Source organism: Eimeria mitis, genomic scaffold, assembly GCF_000499745.2.
Source record: "Eimeria mitis Houghton genomic scaffold, Emh_scaff172, whole genome shotgun sequence".
In the NCBI taxonomy this organism is placed as follows: Eukaryota; Apicomplexa; class Conoidasida; order Eucoccidiorida; family Eimeriidae; genus Eimeria; species Eimeria mitis.
The window spans coordinates 16,511-27,367 of record NW_013570036.1 but is presented as its reverse complement, the minus strand read 5'-3'; the positions used below and the strand labels follow the sequence as shown (position 1 = coordinate 27,367).

General features: G+C 49.0%; 3 protein-coding genes across 3 annotated transcripts; 1 reads left to right on the top strand and 2 right to left on the bottom strand.

The window, feature by feature from the left end:
* Positions 1–114: 114 nt before the first annotated feature.
* EMH_0001840 (uncharacterized protein) lies at positions 115–1,200 on the top strand (the record flags this gene model as incomplete). Its single annotated transcript, XM_013495729.1, has 1 exon — positions 115–1,200. The coding sequence occupies one exon, from the start codon at positions 115–117 to the stop codon at positions 1,198–1,200; it is 1,086 nt and encodes a 361-aa protein (XP_013351183.1).
* Positions 1,201–5,298: 4,098 nt separating this feature from the next.
* On the bottom strand, positions 5,299–5,973 carry EMH_0001830 (uncharacterized protein; the record flags this gene model as incomplete). The annotated part of the gene is given in 2 exon segments (XM_013495728.1): positions 5,299–5,913; positions 5,917–5,973. Coding segments are annotated over 2 exon segments (672 nt in total).
* A 3,125-nt stretch (positions 5,974–9,098) lies between these two features.
* Positions 9,099–10,650, bottom strand: EMH_0001820 (uncharacterized protein; the record flags this gene model as incomplete). The annotated part of the gene is made up of 3 exons (XM_013495727.1): positions 9,099–9,117; positions 9,336–9,842; positions 10,055–10,650. The coding sequence occupies 3 exons, from the start codon at positions 10,648–10,650 to the stop codon at positions 9,099–9,101; spliced, it is 1,122 nt and encodes a 373-aa protein (XP_013351181.1).
* Between the last annotated feature and the right edge of the window lie 207 nt (positions 10,651–10,857).

Sequence of the window (10,857 nt, the reverse complement as noted above, 5' to 3'; positions counted from 1 at the left end):
ACTGGCGCTACGCGTCCGAGCGAACACCTGGATATGCAAGGCACTTCAGGTGCAGCGGAAGCTTCTTCTGTCCATGATGCATTTCTCAGTTATATGCCTTCCCCCTCGACGGGGATGGAACATGACGTCTCACAGCCAATACTGAATGCCTCCTCCCCCACCCGTCCCGTTATTACGGGGGTTGCCCTTATGCTAGCGCTATTTGTTGCCACATTTTTGGTCTTAAGATGCTTCCACCATATTTCAACAATGTCAAGTGCGTCTAAAGGAGCAAGCAGTCGCCGTCTTTCAGATCATGGACGGCATGACCCCTGCGATGCTCCACAAGACCGTGAAGAGCAACAACAGCAGCAGCAGCAGCAAGAAGACGTTGCTGGGGCAGCCGGTCCTCTGCCGGGAGCTGTTGCAGGCGCGCCTTCCGGAGCAGAAGCGGCAGCTTCAGCGCCGTCAACACCTTCCCTCCCAGCAGGTTATTCTAGCGCTGTCCATTTGGGTCTGCTCGACGTTTACGAGAAAACCACGTACATGAATTCGTGGTTGTCTGGCGCAGATGCCGCAGCATCTAGCGTTGGAGTTGGAGGGACTGAGTTTGACGATCTTCTGCGTGACGGCGTCAAAATCGTAGGGGAGCTGCAAGCAGTCACTTTCGCTGGTCATGTTGGGGAAGAAGACCGTCGAGACTTCCTTAAAACGCTAGATCAGTGTAGGAGTATGACAACGCGTCTCGCTAAACAAAGGGAAAGTAGTTGCATTGATGTTTGCGAAGTGAAGGCAAGCTCCCTTAGATCTAGATTCGTCGGTTCCTCCAGGCATCTAGAAAAGACGCGCCGTGGACATCTTCTCCAGCCAAGCGACCCTGAAGTTCAAACAATGGTAGGTTTGAGAGAGGCTGTAAAATCAGCGCAAAAGGTATACAATGATACGAAAAGCATGTTTCCTGATTTCCTTAGACTGAGTGGTGTTCAAAACTCTTTAAAAACTCTTTCAGCAGCTATCCAGGAAGTGGAAGATTCCCTGATGTTGGCGGCTAATGCCTGCGCGGAGAGCTGGGCACGCCATCTCAAGGCTCTGCAGCCAACAGCTCAGACAGAGGGACCAGATGGAGAACGGGCCAGGCAAAAGCTGATTGAGGGGATGGACACCGCAAAGCAAATGCAAACCAAGCTCCGCTACATTTCCGGGAAAGAGCCGTCACTGTAAAAACACTGAGGGACCCCGGAGAGAGTCTTTGGCATCGTGCACCCATAAGTGAACCTCCACAAGAGGGCCCGCCATGTTTTGCGAGGGCCCCTTTTCTTTATGCGGGCGTTGTCGGTGCTTGAGGTTCTTTTGAGTTATGTGCACTTTGGAGATAGGCGCGCTCCACTTCCATGCTTCGCCACATGTTTCTGCTTTTTGAAGTGTACGCGGATTATATTTTCCTTTTTGGCCGCATGTGTATGTGCAATAGATGAAAATTCATCTCGGCGCCTCAATGCTCAATATTGTTGTTTCGCAGTGTAGGGCCAATGATGCCCTGCGCGTCATTTTATTTTGAGCGGAAGATGTGTTGGGTACCCTCCTAGTTGTGTTGCCCACTTTCCCGTTGTTTCTGCCGCCTCCTTAGTACAGTGTATGCGGCCTTTTATTGTGAAGACGGCATTTGTATATTTATTCTCCAGGTGTTTCGTTTTTGCCTACATGCGGTCGTCCAATTTCCTAGTGCGGCGAGCATAACCAAATTTTTCCACAAGGAGTAAGGCCTACCCAGAGCCTCTTTCGTCAATGCCCTCTTCCAGTTACTCATGCGTAGTTCACAGCAGCTAACATGGCATTAAGGCGACTCAGGAGAAGAGAAGCAGACCTGTAGATGGCCCGTTGAATTTTATTCTCACTTGGAGCTTGCTTGAAACGGTGCTTGAAGGCAACACAGCCGCGCTGTGTTGCTAACCAACGATACTGAGAAACGCCCAGAAACGCTACGAAGTAGGGAAGCGCCCCCCAAATAGGGGGAATGTNAACCAACGATACTGAGAAACGCCCAGAAACGCTACGAAGTAGGGAAGCGCCCCCCAAATAGGGGGAATGTTGGGCTCTCTATCCTGCAAAGAAAAAAGAGGGCGCGCCCGCATCCAGCCCAAGCTGAGGACGAGAACTGCCAAGGGGAGCAGGGGGATAATCCTATGTAAACTTAGTCAGGAACTGTGGAGATAAAATGAAAAAAGGTTGCTATATTAAGCATGAACGCGCGCGCTTGCGGGACGGGTCACTGTGCTTTGGACACGGACCACTGACCCATTGGTTCGGTGTACGGGTGAATTACAAGCTCTTGTATAAAATTATGGCTGGTAAAGACAGCAATGGACGGTTTAAAAAAGTAAAACTTGTTCGTCGAGTCTCCGAAGTTCATGTTGAACAAGTAACAAATGATAGCCGAGAAGCCAGTTCGTCAAGAGCCATTGGATGCAAAACAGGCGTCCAGAACTGCATCAAAAGCATGCTTTGTTGACATAACATTGAAATCAATTGTTCTTCCCGTATGCTTGATTACAACTACCGCAAACTACCCGCATGAAGCGTACATATAGGCCTACTGTAGCTCATTTGCATCTGCCCCGTACCGACTCCAATGTAGAAGCAAAGACAACGGCGACACTAGCATCCCCTCAGGACACCAGTAGAAAGCCGGAAGACGTGTGTGGTGGCACTACCGGCTGCACTACAAGAAACCCCTTGGAGATGAAGTTCATACGCAGACAGGAAACGAATACATTCCCAGATAAACCAAGAGACCAGAAGTAAAGACATTAAGTTCAGACAGCGCCGGNCAGGAAACGAATACATTCCCAGATAAACCAAGAGACCAGAAGTAAAGACATTAAGTTCAGACAGCGCCGGATAGTTGGCGAATTCTCCTGCTTGGAACGGTATCAACGGCAAACGGGACAGAAGTTGCCAAAGGCTTCCCTTTCAAAGAGTAGGACTCAGGCCGCAACAGATGTTGGAAGCCCTTGTGCGCCTTCCCTAGGTTTCTACCCGCACAAGCACGGGAGATTAGGTACCTGGACTGGGCGCAGTATCCACAACTACGGCAGTCCATGTCAGGAAAGCTCTTCCCAGCTTCTTAAGTGTTTCTGCGCTGCATTTCTTGTGCGCATTTCGACTTGATGTACCAAAAGCCTCCAACGTTAGCTGAGGACCGTCGTGTACACGATTAGTGTCAAAAATACTCAGGATACGAGTTCTGTAGATGCAAGTGACCTCCACTACAGTATGTAAGTATCCCCGGCACGTCGGCTATGACGGAAACCGAAGAACAAGCAAATGACTTGAGAACGCCAGAAAAAAGTATTAAAAACGGCAAAGAGTCCCTAAACTAAAGGGAAATCAAACTCCTTTCTAGCCCCCTTGCCTCGCGTTTCAAGGGGCTTCTCCAGATTCACATGCTGGCACTAGTTAGTGCTTCGGTAGCATTAAGCACATTAACCTTGGCAAGTTAGCTATATCCTACCCCCAGATTTTACTGATTTATTTGTTAAATAATCGAATTACGGCGGCTGGGACGGGGCCCTGCGGGCGATGGGGGGCCCCACAATGCCCTGTGGGACCCCCTGGGGCCTAGAGTCGATAATGTGCCTTTTCTCGCTGTGTGCGAGACGGAGAGCAGATAATTCATCGGAATTAAATTGCATGTTTACGTGTGTACAGCTGAAGTTGCACTGCTTGTTACCATCTAAGGTCCTGGTCTCCCGTGCAACTGGTAAAAGGGAGAGGCGTTCTCGGTGCCTAGCCAGACTTTCATCTTCTTCCCCATTTGTGAACTATTTATCTTCTGCATGCACTCGTTCGTGTTTTTACAAGGTTAACTTCATTGATCCTTCCTTGGTTCTGGCGCGTTCCCCCGCTGCTCTGCTAATCCGATGACTTGCACACAATGACAAACAGATGCACGAATAAACTAACCTGAACAGTCCCTTTATTTAATAAAATTGGGGCTGCGGGTCTCTATACAGGGGCAGGTCGAGTAAACCAGACAGAGCCAGAAATTCAGCGTTCGCAAAGCCTGGCAGGTTGCCTCTGATGTCGAATACCAGTTGTTCATAGATCTACAAGAGCTGTAGTTTTGAGTTTCGCTCCCTCACCAGCCCTTCAAACAAATGTCAGTGATACTAAGAATGGACAATGAAGATAGAGTAATGACACGATCCTTAAAAGACATGGCTACCTGGCCCGAGGGGAAGGTAGACGCTATCGATGAAGGGCGGCAAAACTCTGCAGTGTGAATTTAAGAAAACGGATCGTTGAAACTTCAAAATTCCTGCCACTTGAATAGGGACAAAAATCCCAGTTGTGTCACAGCTTGGCGCTGGTTTCGAAGCTAGACACTTAAGTGGCGAAAAAGCCTTCCAGGGGGAAGGTAAGAAGGCTGATGCATTGAAAACGCTAGCGAAAGCATGTACCATAATGCTAATAATAGGCACTGCGTACTCATTGACATCCCCAACCGCTATATTCCATTTATTCTCGGGCAGGGCTGATGATGAGCAGCGTTGGGCATCAAGCCCTAACGGACAAAAATATGTCAAAAAACAACTACAGGGACGTATGTGTCCCTCTAAAACTCCAGGAGGATATTTTGTTTGCAGCCTGCAATGAAAACTTGTGAAGAGATGGGCTGAAGGAATGGGCTTCAAAGTGCTTCCACCATCATTGTCGGCTCTCAACGCCAACCCAACCAAACCCCAGCCCTTGTAAGACGAAAGTTCCTCCTGGTACAGACGGTATTTGGAGTTATCAACTACATTAATTTACGATCAACTTGACATTCAAAACATTTTGGTTTCTCTACTGGCACTACCGGAAACGCCAATTGGCATACTGCATTACCGATTCAAATCACCTTTCAAAACTGTACATCGACAACTTGAATCGAGTAGCCCTGCGTCCCTGTTTTCCCCTGGCGATGCCCTGCTGTCTTCGCCAAGCAGCCACCTTGCAGCTCCATGCAGCGACTCCGACTGCTCGTCCACTCTTCTGCTGCCTCGAGAATATCTAAAGAGGTGTCTACGGCGAGCCCTTTTTCTTTCTACTTCTTTATTCGTCCCCCGGCGCGCTGCAAACCCATGCAAGGCAAACACAGCAGGATGAAGCGCATTTCGTGAGTTTGTCACATTCTCCTGCGGCGCCTAGACTGGCTCTAGTCTTAAAACTCTGTTTAATGCAAACATGTCGTAGCCAGGTAGAAAACTGCCAAGCACTAGTCGTAATTTTTCGGAGACATTGAAGTATCTGCTTCACAGCAGTGCGCGCAATGTAAACCTACCTTCTAACACCATGATAATTAAATAGAAGTCTCTCTATTTCTCCAACAAGCCTTTTGAATTCAGCAACCGCTTCTGGAGGAACATCCGGTCCAAATACCACATTTTTGTTTTTCTGACGGCAATAGAATGCCTGACGCAGCAGACCAGCAAGGGAACGACCTTGGGCGCCTACACTCATACGTAATTTCTGACCTGCCCGAATCAAAAAAACCACCTCCTGCATCTCGGAGCCCCTTTCCTCCACTTTGTCATTGCCCAGAGTAACAGGAGGGTCTGCTGGGGGCAGTGGCTCGCCGCGACGTGGAATGGGAGAGGGACCCTCCATAAACGGATCCGGTGTGCGGGGTCTGGGGAAACCATCGTCAATATCTGTGTCCCCCAGTTCGCTGTAAGGGATCGCAGTTTCCTCTTCTTCGTAGCCTTCTTCGAGCTCAACACCGCCAGCAGCTCCTTCGGCCTCATCCCCACTCTCACCAACACCACTAGCTAGTACCTTCTTGAGCCCTTTGCATCCATCCTCCACTTCGTTCTTACCTGCAGATTCGCTTCTGCCTGCTTCGCCAGATCCCTTTTGCGGGGATATATAACGGTGAACGCATCTCAGGAGAAGNATTCGCTTCTGCCTGCTTCGCCAGATCCCTTTTGCGGGGATATATAACGGTGAACGCATCTCAGGAGAAGAAACAATGTTGTAGACAAAGTTCCGAGGAGTGCAACCCCCAACGCGGGGCGAATTGGAGGAGCGTTTTTTCTAGGCGGTGTACGAAGGATCTGTTCTACGAGTTCATTTTCAATCGGATTGCCAGGAGTGTACAGGGAAGAAACTTCGTTCCCATGGGGAACGGCAGCCCTGGTCAGCTCTGGCAGTAAGACGATCAGATACCCTGCAACAGCGGCGACAGCCGCAGCAGGCAGCATCTTATGATCCTTCGGAACCTCTTCCAAACACGTTCGAAACAAAAAAAAGGAAGAGGGGATTGATGCCTAGAACAATATGTTCGTGCGCAATGACACCCACGATTGCACGCAAAAAAGAGACAGAGTGCGCCGACGCCGCAGAGGGCGTCGGTTGAGGCAGTGGGCAGCAATTGGCTGGGTACACAGAGTAAATTGAGAAAAGTTAGCGATCAACCATGAAAATTAATGCATGCATTACTTCTGGCGCGCAAATTAATACATGTTGTTCTTTCTATGATAGATTTCTGTCTCTCGACACTCGGAAGNTACTTCTGGCGCGCAAATTAATACATGTTGTTCTTTCTATGATAGATTTCTGTCTCTCGACACTCGGAAGAACGTCCAAATTCGGCCGGGTACACACAGCAAATCTCCCACAGTTTAATGGTCCATCATGAATATTACTGCACGCATTATTTTTTATGAGTAAATAAATGTAGTTCGTTCCTTCCAATGACGGACTTCTACCGCTCCCTTCACGGCTCCACCTCCACGAACGATCTCTTAGCAGTGAAACATGATTCGATCTTTCGGTCGATCTTGCAGTGACATAGGTATCGTGATCTTTGAATTTGCAATTTTGAATTAGCAGAATGTGTCGATCTCTCCACTGTGCGGTGGAAAATAGCTTGTGGCTCACCGCCACTCGGCATTTCGTTCCAACAGACCGCTTCGACCCTCGTGCAGCCCAGCGTCAACCTTTTGTTATCCTGCATGTGCATACTTCTCAGTTAGCATCAATGCATTTATTCCTCCAAGACACCAGCTTTTGCCACACTCTTCCCCCAACTGTTAGCGGTGTCGAGAACGTAGTGAGTTGCAATAGAGTCAAAATATACGAGAAAAGGCCTTCCTCAACGCAGATGACCTCCGTTCCAGTCTCCAAGACACTTGAAGACCGCAACGGAGGTCGGCAGCTGCTGTAGTAGGTATGCCAGGTTCAGTTACGCAATTCTAGACCTGGAGAAACACCCTGCACGTATATTTCTACTTGTGTGCAAGCTACCTCATGCACCTGTTGACCACGTAGGTGTTTTACAGTCGTCTACAATGCTAGGGGATGCAATGAAGTGGGCCTGGTTTTGTTTGGATCTGGAACTGGGGCGACAGCAAAACTTGCTGCAAGCTGTGCTGCAACTCATGACAGGCCTCCCCCTCTCCTGATCAGCCTGTGGGCCACCTTACCCAGGACCCCTGAAACCTGGAGGGGAGATCAGTTGCATGTTACAAGAGGGGAGATCAGTTGCATGTTACAACTCTCGTTTTAAGTCGTTCGACTCCATTTGTGCTCACTACAGTCCTCGTCTTTGTAGGCATTCCTGTGGAAGGCCGGTAGGTTTCCACGAGCACGATAATCCTCCATCAAAGACTGTACAGAAATACCATTGAGCCTTCGTCCACCTCTCCTTGATTAGCAAATGTAGTCCGTGGGACTAACTTAAGCCTAGACTGGGAGATGTGCTTCTAGCGTCCCAATACATTGCTGCATATGCAGGGCCCAACAATCACGTAGGCGTCTTCTACGACAGAGCGAGAGTAAAACAGCAATCATTTGTGAACTCTAAAACCAAACAAGTAAAACACTAAAACCTTATCCACATCCTAGTACTTTTTGCAAAATATTTATCTTCTACATGTATGTAGGTGGGCGAGTACAATGTTAATTTCTTTGCTCATTCCTTGGTTCTGCGGCAACAATTCTCGCAAAAGAATGGTGACAAACCCACGAATCAGGAAAATTGCCTGCACAATCCCTTTATTTCATAACCTCGGCGATATGGGTCTTTATACTGGACGAGAGCGCGCGCTCTAGAGAGAGCCAGAAGTTCAGTGTGAGCGAAGCTTGGCTAGTTGGATTCGCTCTCAGACGCCAAGCATTTGTTAGATCTTCAGGCGCTGTAGGCTTCATGCCGCTACTTTGACGAGCTTCACTATCTCTTTAAAGTCAAGGTGAGTATCGTAAGTGTTGACTTGAGAGGGGGGACAAATTTAAAATTAGATGCATATGAAGACATGGTTACCTGACTCGAGGGAAAAGATAGACTATCTATGAAGAGCAGCATAATTCTGCAGTGTGAACATAAGAATACGCATCGTTGAAACTTCAAAATTCCTGCCACTTAAACAGGGAGAAAGGTTTCATTTGTGTTTCAGTTTGGCACAGGGTTCGCAGAGAGAGTTTTACGGGGCCAACACGCCCTCAAGGGGAAAGTTAAGAAAGCTGAAGCATGCAAGAAGCAAGCGAAAACACGTAGCCGCATGCTAATAAAAAGCACTGGCTACTGTTCACCCCCGTCCCGCTATTCCATATGAACAGCTCTGGTCTTCACGCCCTAACTTATGACAAAATGTCAGCGAAGCAACTACAGGAATATGCGTTTCCCTCTGGAACTCCAGGAAGAAACCTCCATCGCTGCATGATGTTGCTCCAACCGGGCTTTGCGGAAAGTATACAGGAGTCAAACAAGCGTCCCTGAAGCTGTTCGCGCCAGCACAGTCCGCTTACAATATCATTGCAGCCAAGCCCCACCAATTGTAAAGATAAGCTCCCTGCTGGCACAGACATTAATTGACTTGTCCACTCCATTTATTAAAAATCAACCCTACATTCAAAACATTTTGGCTTCTGTGTCGACATCACCGGAAACGCCAACTGGCGCACTGCATCGGCAATTCAAATTGTCCTTCAAAAATATATAACGACAATTTGAATCAAATAGGCGTGCGTCCCTGTGCTCGGCTTCATCTGGCCGTATGCTGCTATCATTGCCAACCGGCTGCTACAGCTTCCTGTAGATATTCCAGCGCTTCGCGCACTCTTCGTTGCTTTCGTTTTCTTTACTCTTCCCCAGGCGGGCTGCAAATCCGCACATGTCGAACACAGCAGAATGACGCGCCTTTCGTCAGTTTGTCACATTTTACTACTTGCGCCTAAACTCTCCCTAACCTTATAACCTTGCTTTATGCAAAGTTATGGATTAGCGATCTCGAAAACTGTCGAGTACTAATCGTAGTTTTTCGAAGGCCTTTAAGTACCTGCTTCACAGCAGTGCCTTTCTGCAAATATAAACCCACCTGCCAACTCCATAGTGATCATAGAGAAGCTTCTCCATTTTCTCCACAAGCTCTTTGAACTTGTCAACGAGTTCTTGAGGAACATCCTCTCCGAAATCTGAATTTTTGTTTTTCTGACGGCAATGGAATGCCTGACGCAGCAGGCCGGGAAGGGTTCGCCCTTTGGCGCCTTCGTTACTACCTGCTGCCGTACCCGCGGCAACCAACTCGGTCACCTCCTGCATTTCGCTGGCTCTGTCCTCCGCTTCTTTCTTCCCCAGGGTAACTGGGGCGTCTGCGGGGGGGAGTGGCTGGCCGCGATCTGGGATGGGATCAGGACCCTGCAAAAACGGATCTGGTGTGGGGGATCTGTGAAAACCATCGTCCATCTTGTCGACCCGCGATTCATCGTCAGAGAGGTCACCTTCTGCCTCCAAGCCTTCTTTGGCCTCACCACCGACAGCACCCGGTTGTTTATCTTCCGATGATTCACCTTCCTCTTCACGTTCCTCTTCGGCCTCAGACGGGCTGCAAATCCTCACAATACACACGCAGCAGGGTGATGCAGATCCCGTCAGTCACATTCACTGCTGCGCTTAAACTACCACTAAACATACAACCTTGTTCATTGTAAGCCTGTATTAGCGAGATAGAACACTGTCAAGCACTAATCGTAGGCATTCGAATACCTTTAAGAACCCGCTTCACAGCAGACAGTTTCTCTGTAAATCTAAACCCACCTGCCAACTCCATAATGCGCATAGAGAAGCTTCTCCATTTCAAGGACAAGCTTTCTGAACTTCTCAATACGTTTTTTGGGAGTACCCGGTTCAAACTTCGCCCTTTTGTTCTTCTGACGGCAATAGAATGCCTGACGCAGCAGGCTGGGGAGGGTGCGCCCTTTGGCGCCTGCGTTACTACGTGCCCTTTTTCCTGCGGCAATCCAGGAGAGCACCCCCTTCATCTCGTTGATTCTTTTCTCCGCTTCTTTCTTCCCCAGGGTAACTGGGGGGTCTGCGGGGGGGAGTGGCTCGCCGCGATCTGGGATGGGACAGGGACCTTCCATAAACGGATCTTGTTTGGGGGGCCTGTGAACACCATCGTCCGTCTTGCTGACTCGCGATTCATCGCCAGATGGGTCACCCTCTGCATCCAAGTCTTCTTCGGATTTATCGCCGGAGGTATCTAATCCCCCCTCACCCTCAGCATCACCACTAGACAGTAACTTCTCGAGCTTTTTGCATTCATCATCCTCTTCATCGTCATCTCCAAGATCGCCGCTGCCTGCTTCGTCAGATCCCTTTAGGAAGAAGGTTGAACGTTGAACACAACTCATAAGCAGAAACAACGCTGTAGACAACGATCCGAGAATCGCAACCGCCAATATGGGGCGGATAAGAGGAGAGGTTGTTCTAGGCGGTGTAGGCGGGATCTGTTTTCGCGNGCAACCGCCAATATGGGGCGGATAAGAGGAGAGGTTGTTCTAGGCGGTGTAGGCGGGATCTGTTTTCGCGGTTCATTTTCAACTGGATGGTTGAGAGAA